At 38.2% G+C, this 15,910-nt stretch overlaps 1 protein-coding gene across 2 annotated transcripts in view; it reads left to right on the plus strand.

The window, feature by feature from the left end:
* CPNE4 (copine 4) overlaps window positions 1–15,910 on the plus strand; it is a 356,741-nt gene that overhangs the window by 296,092 nt on the left and 44,739 nt on the right. For both annotated transcript variants that reach the window (XM_014602596.3, XM_059728790.1), the window contains one exon: window positions 4,504–4,637. In XM_014602596.3, the coding sequence (XP_014458082.1) occupies window positions 4,504–4,637 (134 nt within the window). The remainder of the gene's footprint in view (window positions 1–4,503; window positions 4,638–15,910) is intronic.

Here is a 15,910-nt window from a genome sequence, read left to right on the forward strand (position 1 = left end):
TTGGGCTCCACAATTCAAAAAGGATGTGGAGAAGCTTGAGAGAATGCAGAGGAGAGCCACACACATGATCAAAGGTCAGGAAAACAGACCCTATGATGAGAAGCTGAGAGCCATGGGACTCTTCAGCCTGGAAAGGCGCAGGCTCAGGGGTGATCTGGTGGCCACCTATAAGTGTATCTGGGGTGTTCACCAGGATCTGGGGGAATGTCTGTTCACCAGAGCACCCCAAGGGATGACAAGGTTTGAACGGTCACAAACTCCTCCATGACTGTTTCAGGCTGGACATAAGGAAGAACTTCTTTACTGTCTGAACCCCCAAGGTTAGGAATAGACTGCCACTGGAGGTGGTTCAAGCACCTTCCATATTTTCGCGCATATACCCCACCCACAGGTATAAGCTGCACCCACATATAAGCCATGGAAAATTGTATTTTTGTAAATAAGTCCATGTATATGCCACACCCGTGTATTCCCCGCGGTGGTGTATACACGGGGAGGCGGCGCAGTCTGGCGTGCCCTGGCAGCGGTGGCGCAGTCTGGCCTGCCCAGGCCCAGCGGGGAGGTGGCGCAGCACAGCCCAGCCTGCCCTGGCCCCGGCCCCGGTGGTGGCGGCAGTATAGCCTGGCCTGCCTGGGCCCAGCAGGGAGGCGGCACAGCCCACCCTGGCCCTGGCCCCCCGTGGGGAAAAAAAGTCCACTGATAGCCCGCACCCATCCATTTTTTTTTGTAAAATCACGTATACCCCACGTGATATATGCGCGAAAATATGGTACTTTAAATGCCTTCAAGAGACATTTGGATGTTTATCTTGCTGGGATCCTATGATCCCAGCTGACTTCCTGCCCCTGGAGCAGGGGGCTGGACTCAGTGATCTTCCGAGGTCCCTTCCAGCCCTAATGTCTATGAAAACCTAGTGAATACTCTGAAGGGAAAATTCCTGCTTTGATAGAGGATTTAGACTAGTCTATTCTTCCTTATACTTCTTGGATACATTAGCTGAGTAGCAGAAATCTTTTCCCTACATGCATACACATAGCCCTGATCCGTAGCCTGAAGCATTACAAAGCTAGAGTTGCTACATGCTATTAGTTTGGCACCATTGAAAATATAATTCCACCCTTCCCTAGAAGTTCTCCACTAAAGAAGCTAAGATAGAAAGGGATCAAAACCAAACAGCTGCAGTGCAATGCATCAAGAAAGAAGTAGCTTTGTTTCTTGCAGAAAATTGAAGGGAGCCATCTTCCTAGCATCCTTTGAGGCTCATTTTTTAAAAGCCTGACCACTTTTAAAGACCTTACTGTATGCAAAGGAAGTATATAATGCATTTGCAAAAGAGCTGTAATTGTAGTTAGTGATGGAATTGAAAAGATGTGTTCCTTTTCTATGTACTGAAAACATTGTACCATGGAGAAAAATGATCAGCTGCATAAAAACATCGCAATAGGAAATTAAGGTATTCGTGGTTTATACATACACAGGCACTGAGAACATCTATACTACAGAGACACTTTCCAACAAAGTAACATGTTACATTGAGGTTTTCTTCTCACCCCAAACAATAACCACAGACTTTCTGCCTTGCTCACAGAACTCACTGTTCGTTCCTATATGCTGCTATCACTTTCAGTTAAAAAGCACCACATGACTTTGGCAAACAGCCATTGCAGGACGGCAGGACTAGCTCAGTTCCCTCTGGTGCATTTTACTTCAACCTCATTAAGAATCTGTTTTGAGATTATCCGTTAAAAAGGTCACTACAAACACTTTTTAAGAGCTGTTCCCAACTTCTCTGGTACGCATGAAAATGTTCGTGTTTTACAGGGATTACAAACAACAATCATCACCCTAAAATCAATGAAAAATATTTTTAATTGCATTCCAGAGTAAATGCAAGTACATTAGTAAATAATCATATTAACCAAGATTTTCAAAAGTAAAAGCCTAAAGTTAAGTTCCAAAATGAAGTGAGACAGCTACATTGGTAGCCTGATTTTTCAAGTGCTAAGTACCCACAAAAACTGGGAGCTGTGATACTCTCAGTATTTTTGAAAGTCAGGTCACTGAATTAGTTACCTATATACAGCTACAGAGTCCTAATTATATACAGCTGCTTTTAAAAATATTGTTCCACAGGCCTTGATCCTGCAAATTCCTGTGTGTCACACAAGAAACACTGTTTTTTAGAACACATCCAAATGTGAGCAGAAACCATTGCTGGACAAAGAGACAGATTAAGCAATAAGCATTAGGGGGGGGTGAAATAGGCCACATTCAATTCGGATTCTGCCTGAATCAGGGGGCAGTGATTTGATTCAGCCAAATCTGAATCTGAAGATTCGATGCTGATTCAGAGAATCGGCTATTTGGCCATACACACAGCTTTAAATGTTTTTTCTGAATACCTTGAGGTACCAGGCGTGGCTCATGAATGCTGAAATAGTGGGGCAGATGGAGCATCCCACAGGGGCGTGGGGGGGGCTCCACGCCTCCCCGGCTTGGTGATTGGCTGTGGAGGGGACCCCGGGTGCCCCCTCAGACCCAGGAGGCACCAGTTGCCAAGCTGCGGGGTGGGGAGCAGAGGGAGGGTCCCTCGCACGGTCTGTAGCAGACCCAGAAGTGGACTGAAAGTGCTTCTGGTCCACTTTTGGGTCTGCTGCCAAGCGCGCTGGGGACCACCCCCCATGCTCCCATGGGATGCTCCACCTGCCCCAACCTCTCAGCATTCATGAGCCACCTGGTACTTTGAGGTATGTAGAAAAAAACTTTTAAAGCTGTGTCTATGTCCGAATCATCGAATCTCTCTGAAATGATTTGGAGGGTTCTGATTCAATTCAGGGAGATTAAAGGGTGTCCTGATTTAATTTGGATTAGATTCAGCCAAATCAGGCTGAATCTCTGCTGAATCGAATCAGCAACCAACGCTTCGGCATAGCCCTAATAAGCATGCTCTCCCATACGGAGCACTCTCTCAAATCCCCCAGTTACTAACTTGCAGGAGTTCATGATAGAAAGGTCAAGTTCTGGATGGCAAATGGTTGTAGGCGTGGACAGGTGTTCATTTCTAGCACTGTGAGTCTTTGAGAAATTTATAATGCTAGAAATCTTCCCGAGAGAGGGAGTGAACAGGTATTCCAGCCTACAACCTCCCCTCTCCTCTGCTTCCCATGCCTTTCCCAAACCATCACCCTGGTCTACTCCTGGTCCGCAGGAGTGGCCCCCATCTTGGGAGGCTTTTCATGCAGGAGAAATCTTTCTTTTTGAAATAGGAAGAATCTGGCATTTTAAGCAAGCAACCTAGAGGGAAGCCAGGAACTTTCTCTTTATAGATTCAAATATGAAGTAATTTCTTTTGTAGCCTTGGATGAGTCATGTAAAGGTGAAGTGCAAAATAACAGTACAAACCAAATTGAGAGCTGAATATCCATGTAAGTAACAGGTTTTGGGAAGAAAAGGAATGTTATAGAAATAAGCTTTAATTATAGGATTGTTTTAAATTGCTCTTTACTTTTGTGAATTTATTTCATTCTCACTGGTTCACTTAAGAGATTCTAGAATGCAGCATCACAAATATCAGAAATGCCATTCCAGCTCTTGCAGCCAATGATTGCAATGTCACAAGACTGATGTGTTCTGGGATATCCTTAGTGATTTAGGAAGTACAAAGAGAATTCCAAAAAAGAAATAGTTTTGAAAACGTTTATTAAAATTCTGTTCTGCTGAATGTCTCATACAATGTATGGTGGGTGCATTTAGCGCAAAAATCTGTGCTTAACTCAAGTTTTATTTTTGCCCTGAAGCTCACCTTCAAGCTTCCTGTTATCTCCAAAATAGGGAGGGTTAATTAGTTAATGGTTATGGAATTCTTTGAAGATGAAAAGAACTCTATAAGGACTAATTACTATTATTACTAAAATCATAGCAAGTTTTAGCAGCAACTAAAAATGAAGGAAGGAATTTGACCTTATCTGGAGCTGTAATTTATATTTTTAATAGGGATTTTGACTCTGGGACATTTTACTAGGCACAGATGTATGAATCTGGAAGCATGTGAATGGGAAAAATTTAAATTTAAATTTGAGCTCTGGAACATAAGGCTAATTAGTTAGATAGATTTATAATAGTGCATAATTCTCTAAATAAAATACCAAAAGTTAGATTTGGTTGAGTTGATTTTATAATGTAAATTAAAAGTAAGCTAGAAAAACTAAGTAATGAAGTTCAAGAAAAAGCAACCTGGGTTCATATACATTATGTATAATATTGTACATCACCTATTATAGCTAGCTAAAAAAACATATTGTAATGCAGAATGATCATTCTGCTGATGCTGATTTCAATTCTATATATGGTGGTGCTACTAAAGTGTTATTGTAAGCTTAAATTGATTAAGTTCAGTTTTTCTTTTAGAGCTTTTTATAAGCACCTGCTTCTGATAAAGAAATATAATCGTGATACCTATACATGAAACAACTACCTAATGCTACTCTTCCTCCTGTTTTCCAGGTAGCTATAGATTTCACAGCATCAAACGGTGATCCCAGGAACAGCTGCTCACTGCACTATATTCACCCCTATCAACCCAATGAGTACCTGAAAGCATTGGTAGCTGTGGGGGAGATTTGCCAAGACTATGACAGGTAAATAACCATGTTTGCTAACAGAATTGTCTAAAGAAGGTGTTTTAACAGTATGATACTAATGACTACATGCTGCTGGCTACAGTAGTTCAATATTAGCTGCAGGTATCATTGCAAGCAAAGAAAGTTTTGATCTACAAATAACTTGACACACACTGGAACAAATCAGTCATTTTAAATTGACTTCTGTACAGTAATGGAGTGTCTGTTGTCAAGAAATATCATCAGTATGCCTATGAATTCTTTCATGGCCCTTACTGAATTGCACGTTTCAAAGCCTGGCTATTGTCATTACACTTGCATTTACAAATGCAACTAAAACATCTTTCTTGGTGTGCTTGTGTACACAAAACTAACTCTACTTGATTCTACAACAGTTTACAAATGATTCTTTATTTGAAACTGGATTTTGCAAAGGAACTAAGCTGCATGACAGCCACATCCTTGACAATAAAAGCATACGATATTTCTATTTATTTATTTATCCATATTTCTGTTTTGTCCCAGTATAATCATCATTGACACTTCTCTGCCAATAAATATTAAATGAAATGAAAACTTCACTAAAACTAAAAAAAAAAAAAAAAAGAAAAATCAGTAAAATAAAATCCCTTGGGGCCCTAGTCTTGATTATGCATATTCTATTGATTTCAAATATCTTCCTCCTTCTTTCAAATAAATTTATCTGAGTACCTTGTAAACTTCATTTAGGTATTTTTTAATTGGCTCTCTATAGCATTGTTGTACAGTGATTCATTTAAAAAATAACTGTAGACAGCAATCCTGGCATGTGTGGTACACATTTTGTAGCAACACAGAAATGCCAAAGCTCAAAAAGATGATAGTGAGTGCCAGTTTTATTTTCGCTGTAAAGGGGGAGGAGTTTACATATATTGCATATAAGTGTATGCCAAATACTTTGTTTAAAAATATTTCCATTTGCTGGCTAATGAAACATTCCCTCAAAGAGGAGTGAAAGAAACAGATGTGCTGATATGTTTGTATCAGAACATTTGATGGTCAAACCTGGGGACCTGCCACATGTTCGAATTAAAGCTGGATAGATACTTGCTGTAAAGTTTTTATACATTTTCAAGCACTAATTTCATAGCTGATTGGTTATTTTTATAGCTGGATGGACGTTTGAATGGCATGATAATTACTTTGCACGTGTGGTCAGTCTAAATGTATTGCGTGGTTAACCAGTTAATTGCATAATATATGTAACGTCTGGCAGGTGCCTTAAGACTATGAATCTAAGCAAGAAAAAATTGTATTACATATTTATTATTTAATACCACTGGTAGTACATTCTGGTGAACATTCAAACAAGGAAAGAAACAAGAATTTAAGGACTCGTTTACACTCAGTGTTAGCACTGCTAGAAGTTTAACAATTGAAATACTTAAAGCAGTTTAACTTTATGTAGACATAGTTATTCATTATAAATAGACCTGTCGCTGTATAGCTTATTCCTGTAAATATAAAAGCTAAGCCACAACCAGTCATCTTCCTGGGGGGGGTGTTCAGCAATATTACCAGTAAGTTATGAGAGATCTAAGGCACTATTCACATTTATGAGGCTGCATAAAAATGTTAATTAATAATAATTAAGATTACCTAGGGGAGGAACTAACTGGATTTCACTGCAAGTCACATCTCTAGCACACATAAACAAAACATAAGGTTTTCATCTATAAGCTCTAGTTCATTTAGCTGACATCAAGCCCAGATATCCTGATAATCCAGGTTTCTGTGTGAGAATTAAAATTTCTGTTCCATGGAAAATTTAATTGCTTATTTCACAAAAGAAAAGCAAAAGGGATCAGGATTTCATCTGTTTTGGTCCACAAGCAGGCAAAATACAGTAGTGTGGTTTGAGCCTCACAGATTCAGTGAACCAAAAAATCAAAGGAGCTTTCTGGTGTACTTAAGTGAAACACAAAATATACACCCAAACCTCTGCAAAATGAAACCATTGACTTTGGCATAGCTCATTTTGTTTGCAACAATATCTGTATCATGGCCTGATCTGAAACAAGAAGCTCCCTTTTATAGTATGGTATGGATATTATTTAGAGTATTTTAAATTTAAAAAATTATATCTAATAAGTCCATTAATAGGATGCCTAGAGTCACTGGATGTCACAGCAAGTCATATCTCTAGCATGCAAAAAAGAAAGCAAGATTTTATTTTATATACTCTACACTGGCTACTGGTCAGGCTCCGTGTGCCCGCATTGCCACTACTGGATCCCCAGGTAAGGCTGCTGGGTCCAGCCCAGCATCCCCTATCCCACTTGGAGCAATTTGCCATGCTTCAGAGCATATGTGTTGGGGTGTTCCTCAGAAAAAACTAGCAGCAGCGCAAATATGTGCTGCTGCTAGTTGTCCCTGGGGAACGTACGTTCCTGCTCATGAGGACACATCCATGGGCTGCGCCCAAACGAGCGCAGCCGTGGATGTATGGCACCACAGACCCATCTGTGGTGCCACATGCTGCACGTTCAAGCATTCCCTGCACTGCTACCTTGTAATGCAGAGGATTTTTTTGACCCTGGGAGATCCTGGGGTCAAAAAACCCTGCACCTTAAAAAAGCAGGGTGGTGCACATGGTGGCAATGTGCACTGCTTAAAACCAGAGCTTGGCCAGGAGCCCTGCAGCTGCAGTTTCCCCAGCCCCCAGGACCCCAGGTAAAGCTGCTGGAGCCAGCGTTGCTGTGGGCCAGGGTAACTTGGGTAACTTGCTGTGGCACAGGCGTTCCCCAGGGACAAGCAGCAGTGGCACAAGGTGTGTTCCTGCTACTTGTCCCCAGGGAACCAAACATCTGCACTCCTCTAGACATGGCAGTGGATTACTATTTGAAATCTCTGGGTTTATCTTGTGAATCATGTTTGCACATCTAACAGTGCTAACATTGTGTAGCACCCCAGAGCACCTTTGAAAGGATCTCAAGGCACCCCAAGGTGCAGTAGCATCCTGGTTGAGCATTATTGCTTTAATACAATAGAATATTTCTAGTTCATCCGAAAACTCATTTATCTGTATGCTTCAGAGGCTGAATGAATGGGGTTGAGCAGTATTGTAAAGTCTGAAAGAGTAAGATTCTGCGTCTCATCAGCAATATTCAGACAATGAGAAATAGTCTCTGATTCTTAAACTGATTGCAAATTGCTTCAGTGCTATAGACATAACCCAGTCTGATACTGGAATGGAAAAAAGGAATAGGTGTTCATCTGCGGAGAAAACTTTTTAACAGTAATTGCTTCAAGTCATGGCATCATTAGCCATTGTCATTAGGGATGGAAAAGATGAATTTTATACATGAAATAATTAGTGGCTAAGAAAAAATAGCAATAGGTTATAAATGAAAGAGAAACAGTCAATTTATATAAAAAATAAGGTTCTAAAAATATTCAGGATTTAGTAAAATGATTATAGTCACATTAAACACCATTTATAAAAGCTATTAGATAAAACAAGTCTATAGATCTTTGGAAGCAATTGTACTTCAAAATAAATTGTTAGTAAAAATGACATAGTATAACGTTAGAGATAGGTAAAATAATACAATAAAACAGACTGTATTTTAACTAAAAATTTGCAAGCGCTTTCTTCCCAGAGAGAACTCTTGATATAATCTAACCACACTTAAATTGGTCAAGTCCAAGGTTTTTTTCCTGTAATGTATGAGTCTGTCCACAGACACAAAAATGAAATAACAAACCAAATGAATGAAACTTCAATGTTCACCAATAGAAATTATTATTTTTAATACTAGGCTCATCTGTGACTATTGTGAGAAAAAAATTACCACTGAAAAGGAAATACATGGTAATTGTGCATGTTTATTTTCATTCAGAGATGTCTATACCCAGTGTTCTTGTTTCACAAGTGAAAAAGAACATTTTTTAACTACCAATACTGCAAACCCATCCAAGACGCTGTAAATGTATTTCCTAATGTTCCGGACAATAAAGAAACACACAACACAATTTATGATGCAGATCATATGTGCAGGTATAACAGATTGGTTATTTGGTTTGTTGAGGGTTTTTTTCTCACACTAGAATGACTTCAAACCAAGATTGTCAGCAGCAATGAATAATTTTAACCACTTTGCTTCACTTGGTACATCAAAAATCACTTACCACTTTGAAAATCTTGCCCTTGCTCTCAGTCTCTATGCAAGTGCAACAATAAAACCCATAACCTTCTACAAGTAACAGTGAAATTAAATAAAATGTGTACTGTATGTGGCAGCCAGCCATCAAATACTTTATGGCTCTTTGTACCATATAATTCTACTCTAATGAGAAACGCCACCTTCCTATCTAATAAAAACAAGGAGCACTCACATGCCACTCCTCTAAGGTCCCACATAAAAACCAACATAGATAAATAAGACATACTCATATATGAATATATATTGACAAGACTATTCTCAGTCTCTCTTTCTGCAAATACATTTGAGAACAACATGAATCAGAGGCAACACAACACGGTGCCTAGCACAGCTGGCGACTTCTGGTTGCCATTGTGCTGCTGATGCGATCTGCAGCTGCTGGTGATAACCAGCAGTTTTTTTTGCCCCTTCCCATCCCCAGACTGCCCCAAATCAGCACTTAAGGCATTTACCTTGGTTGCCCTGCCATAGTTGTAGTATTGACATTAACTTTAATTCCAGAGAGTACACTACTGGCCCACATTAGCACTTCTAGATAGTGTAAATTGTTAACTCATAATTGTACAATAATATAGAAGATATATCCTTTATGGTGTTTTAAAAAGTCCTCTCACTGAAAGTCATTGCCAGAAATCCCAGCAACACAAAATATATATATATATATATATATATATATATAGTATATTAAAATAGCTCACCTGGTGGCCTCAGTCATTTGTTTTACCAGAGACAGTGTTGGAAAATGATCAACCAACCTTGAGTGCCATTCATCATTACTTGGCTTAGACTCGTGATATACCTACAAGCTGCCTGATAAATAATTTTATAAATGATTTTGTTAACGTAGGATTTTGGTGATGCTAGCATGAATGAAGTCAAGGGAGTAAATTTGAATTTGGAAATCTAGCCAGTGGCCCTAAGTTTGAAATACAGAAATCTATGTTTTTCTGTGTATAATCGTCTAGCCTCTGAATCAGGTTTTCTGTATTTTCAATTAAATATTTATTTTACTTCAGTGTTCTGCCCTGATCCATCAAGAAAAGAGCTCAGAATTAAGTTTCCATGAAATCAAACTTAAATATGTATAAAGGTGCTTTCTTAAGGATACAGTTCCTGCTCGGTTTAATACTTGGCTGAATCAGGACCTTTATATCTTAATCTGTTCCCAAATTTGAAACTATTCTCTTTTATGTTTAATTGCAACATATATTTTTATATGTACATCTAATTTCAGGGCCTATATACTACCAATATGATAGAAAAGGGACTTAGTCGAAATGAGACTCTGCCATATATAGTCAAATTAACATACACAACTTGAAAAAGATAAGGGCCAAATATACTTTTAAAATATTTTAAATATTTTGTCACATTACAGACTCATGGTCCTTCACACTCTGTCTGGGGCATTTTCATTGTGCTGTATGTTCTGTCTTAGAAATTTGTGAAGTGTTTTGTTTAAAATGTATCCATTTTACTCATTGTAGACATTTGATATATCAAGAGTTAACTAGGAATTATTTTTAATCCATATTTCTTTTTTTATTAAACCTTAAAAGATAGTAGTTATATTTTTCAATTTCAAATTACCCTTGAAATAGAAGGAAGTGGGCGGGGGTGGGGAGGGTGTTTGTTTTTAATCCATCCATGTTTTCATTTAAAAGAAATAACCTGTTTAAATCTAAATCTATATGTTCCTTAATACTGTATTTTGCACTGAGACTTCATGTTAGCAGATAAATTGTTGTATGTTTAAAACTTGGGTGTGTAGCCACTTCCCCAAAAGGCTCTTAATGTGCAGACAATAAATTATTCCAGCTAAGTACTGGAATAATTCATGCAGAGCAGTGCAAAATGTATATAGCATAAATACCAAACTCTTCACAGATTCAAACACTGAGTAATGTTCTACAAAAGGTTTGAAAGCATTTGAGGTTCAGATCTCATACTCACTGAACACATAGCAAGTTTTGACATCAACTTTTGCTAACTCCAGTGTTTGTACTTGGTGACTAATAACAGTTTTTAGTACTGGGTGCTATTATTGATAATATTCGTCTGATATTTTTGAACTGGATGAATCAGATTTCCCACCATATAAACCCATGCTCACAATTAAATAACCTAAAAGAAAACTTCCCATGCCGAAAACCAGGCCACCCAGTTTCTCCTGGGGTAATTAGTGATTTATGAGAATGGACATGAAAATTGAAATGACAAAGGTCTAAATTCCACACAACAGTTCATGGATATAACCTTAAACATGTTACACAGGTGCTGTTGGAATCATTAGTTCTGCTCCCACGTGTGAAGTTAAGTACATACTTAAATGAAGTGCTCTGGATCCGAGCTTGTGAAAGGGAAACAGAATGTCCTGAATTAGATCTTCAGGTCTAGTTTCCAGTTATAACTTATATTCTTGGAAGTGAGAATATTAAAATCAACAGGTAGTTTATTGTCTAGCAATTATATTTAGCTAGCAGTTATTGATAAAGAAATTGAGTGAATTATCTTTCCTGTAGCCATCTGAAGAAAATGTATTTAGAGTCAAGAAGGAGAGCAGAGGCCTGCTTTCATTGGGATGGTAATAATAGTAAAGATTTAATTTGGGGGCACCAGAATATTGCTTATATTAGTAAGTTCACTATATTCAACACTAAATTGTTCATAAATTAACTACTTAAAGCTATGAGTGGGACATAATTAAATCACCAGTGCAGCTCAATAAATTAAAAAATTGTTAATTATTAATCATGTCTCTCTAAAATTTTAATTATAGAAACAACTTTTCTGGAGGCTAGTAGGCAGCATGATAATTAGCATATCTAAACACAATTAAAAACTATGAGGAAAATATATTTTTATACTTCTTGAAATTCTTGTATAACAGTAAGAAAATAAAGTTCAGATACCAAGAAGATGAGCAAAGAAGTATAAAAACTGGTCCCTTGCAATCTTCAGACTAGCAAATCCCTTACCACATGCTTAGAATTAAGTGTGGATGTAATGGTGGTGTTGGGGTGCTGTTGTAACCATAATGGTTTTTTATGTAGATGAAAACAGAATATAAGAGAGATTGTCAGGTAGCTAAACATTGCCTCTTGTCTGTTAACTATCTGATAATATATCCAGACAGTTCTTTGGGTAAATGTGATATATTTTATTAGACCATCTAAATAGTTGGAAAAATGTTCTTTGAAAGCTTTAGGGCAGAAACACCCTCCTTTAGGCATAGGGAGAGTCTCCTGGTGTTTGTGTGCTCTCCTAGGTGGAACAGAAAATATGCAAAATATGAAAATGAAAATGCATGGCAGGGAAGACGAGAGGAAATGAGAGATGATAGGTGCGAGACTGGTAGGCAGAAAGGGGTGGGGTAGAGGTGGAGGAAGAGAGGAAATGTTGACCTGGTGATAGAATGAGCTGGTAAAATGTAGTGAAGTTACCTGGGATTGTCAGATACCAGACAGGTTATAATGTGCCATAAATCCAATGTCTATATTTCATCCATGATTTTTTTTGTATCCAGTAGATTTATGAAATGAAGTTCATAGGCTCATCTACTGCAAAGAACAATTTTTCCAACTATTTAGGTAATCTAATAAAAGATATCTCATTTACCTAAAGAACTGTGTCTGCTTTATGTCCTTAGGCCAACATAGCTATAACCAACACCCCTGAAACCTGGTAATATATCCTGTTTTTATTTACACATGGAGTTCTGTACAGGTCTTTGTTCTGTCTGCTGTTTAGGTCTGCCATGTTTCCTTTTTTCTCAGAGACCTGAAGAAAGGGTACATGGTACTGGAAAGTCTGTGTCCCTGCCACCTATACCGATGGCCCAATAAAATATATCATCCCCAAAAAATCCTTGCCTCCTCATTTATTTAATAAGATTTAACTATGTGCTGAAACACTTTGGCGAGTTGGGGCTAGATGTTATACTGGGCAAACAGAGGCAAATCCAGTTATACTGGGCAAATCCTGAAGTTGGATAGTAAATTGAACTAGATAAATAAGTTGAACTTTTGGCAACTATTTTGGAGCTATTAATAGCCTATTTGCAGTGAGTAAAGAGCTAGTAAAGATTAAATTAACTAGTGTTACAGACACACAACACACATATAAGAGTACCTTATATCACTGCATATTTAATACCAACTTTCCAAGTAGTAATGTAGCCCCAGAGTAAGCTACTTTCACCGTTTTAGGACTCAGTGTTATACCTGTACATCTGGATCCATATTTACACTGGTATAAAGGCAGGTCACATTTCTTTAAACATTTTTTTCTGCCCACAGCCTTTTTTCCTCCTGTACATATATATCTAGGCTCCTGGGATTTCAGTATATTCTGTGTTATCTTCTCTTCAGGTTGTCAGCACCTCACAACAGAAGGTGCGTCTTATACAATGGTTAACACTCTGTCAGTATTAGCAACTAAAGCAGTATGTGTAATGTATCTAGTGATGATTCCCTTTAAAGAAATGACCTGTACTGAAGTGCAGACCCTAAATAATAGCAGAAAGTGTGTTATATAGTGCGTGATACTAAGAACTAGGCAGATTCACAAAAAATGACAGCTCTTAATGTTTTAGCTAACTTCAAGGGTAGCATCAGTTTAGTGTCTAATGCATCTTTCATAATCATGTAATGGATTTATGGTACTAGTACAGTTTTTCTTTAACTGCGGATAGGTGATGAACTTCTAGAGTATATGTGAGAGGAAGGAATGGGAAAGAAGCATAAGAGAAAGGAGGAATAGACATGTAAGAAAATAAAGAAAATGAAAAGTGGAGAAAAACTCTATAATATATCTTAGGGTGTTGGAGAGGTTGCAGTGTGGCTGTAACAACCCAAAGTGTTACTATTGTATTACCCATAACATGGAATCAGAGGTACACACAGCAGTATAATGAATGTAAAAAGTAGCACACAGCCCAAGATGCATTTGAGAACTAGTAGGCCAGTAGATCATTGCCATGGCCTGATTTATAAATTATCTGAAGATTTCAGAATAGTGATTTTTCCCCTGCATCTTGTAAATAGGTTAGTTACTTATTATACAAGCTACCTAGCATTAGCATTTAGCTGAGCTGCTAATTAGTCCTATTTAAAAACCTATCAGTTCATAAAGACAAGCCATTTTCTGGCATCTTTTATGCAAGTTTAATCTCCTACTGAAAGTGAATGCCACTTGTACCCCTTTTTGTAGACATAAAACACTTTTCCTTTGCTCATCCAAGAGCAATTAATGAAAGCTCTCTCACACAATGCAAATGTGTATGTATGTAAACATACCCCTGTGCTCCCTTGATCCCCAACACAAATGAATTTTGGCTCTGAATGAAAACATGTCAGAAAACTTCATTGGCAGCACTGACACACCTCTGCTGTCGCATCCTGTGTCTCACGGATCCCTAATTATAATAATGCAGTTCCTTCTCTTTGGATTATGATTAAGTGAAAAAGAATAAACATTGATATATATGTAGCACTGTTTTTGCTCTTTTATCTACTTAAGATGGCCCAGCATGATATACAGTTTCAAATTTTTAAACTGAACTGGTGCTGTAAGAAGATAGTATCTTTTCTGTGGGATCTAATCATTCTTCAGTAGTAGTCACTCTGCAGGGCAGAAGGTCCAGTGCAAGACAAGTGGAGTTTTAAGCCTCTAAGACTACAGCAGTTGTGAAAATAACCTTATTTGGGTTTTGGCAAACTATGCAATTCCATAGATGTTCCAATGCAATTTAAATTTACCCCTTTATAGTTACCACATACATATGCGCATCGCCCCAAGAATTCATTTGACTGGCAATCTAGAAAATGCTAGTATTTCAAAGGTTAATAATGGTTCTCCTGAGCCACACACACTTTTCCTGCCCATGGAAACCCATTACTTCTACAGAGTACATTTACTAAGGTAAAACATTTCATTCCTGCAAGTCTACATCAGGTCATTGCAATTTATTCCTAATTTAGAAGAGAGGCTGGATATTTTGGATTAGACTTTCTGTTAATGCCATTTTACTAGGCTATACATCCAGCAAGGTATACACCTCATCAGTATCACATTTTGCTTAACCCCCTCTCCACCTTACATACCTATGGCTTTTTTCAATGGGTATTTTTTTCCTGAGCTGATGTGTTTCATGTTTCATTTGGCACTTTTTTTGCATTACAGAATTCCTTACACATTTGTTTAAAGTTAACGGGGAGAAGTTTTAAGACTATTGAATTTGGAATTGGCTTTGTTAGATGTTTTGGGAGTAGATGCCTGTCAGCAGTTAGCTGCAGGGGATTTGTATTCCCTTTGTTCATTAATTATTTCCCTTGCAGGTGAGACAGGCATTACCTTCATACTCTTGAAACTCAATTACATAACTTTATATATTTCTTCATATTTAGCAAATTCCAGCTCCCTGAAGGTGACTAAGAGCTGTAATTAAAGCTGGGGCCTGACTCTTAATGTCTGGATCTTAAACAAGTATTTTGTGATCACATTGAATGCCTGCCTCCAACAGACAAAAATGGACAGCAACTCCTTTGATTTTACCACTAGAAGTCCTACTGCCCTGTAAAAAACCACTGCAAATTATGGGCCAAATCCTGAGGTTTGCTTACTTCATTGGAAATTTGGCTAACTAAGGACTTACTGGTGCTTTCACCCCTTCATTCTTTGATCCAGGAACTTACTAAAAATTCAGGACTCAGCTGTATTTCATAGTACTGCCCAGCCCTTGGAGTGATACCTTTGCCCCAGAAGGGTGCTGCAATCCTGAGCATGTACAAAGGAAAAGTTATTGCTGCCACACTCAGAATCATAGAAAATGTGGGTTAGAAGGGACCTAAGAAGGTTATCTAGTCCAACCCCCAGTTCAAAGTAGGACCATCCCCAACAGTATCAACCCAACTAAAGCTTTGTCTACCTGCGTCTAAAAACCTCCAGGGATGGAGATTTCATAGTTTCAGAGTAGCTAGGGTCAGGAGGGACCAGAACAGATCATCTAGCCTGACCCCTGCCACAGGCAGGAATGAATGCTGGGTTCACAAGACCCCAGACAGGTGATCATCCAATCACCTCTTG

Source organism: Alligator mississippiensis, chromosome 5 (assembly GCF_030867095.1).
Source record: "Alligator mississippiensis isolate rAllMis1 chromosome 5, rAllMis1, whole genome shotgun sequence".
NCBI lineage: Eukaryota > Metazoa > Chordata > Crocodylia > Alligatoridae > Alligator > Alligator mississippiensis.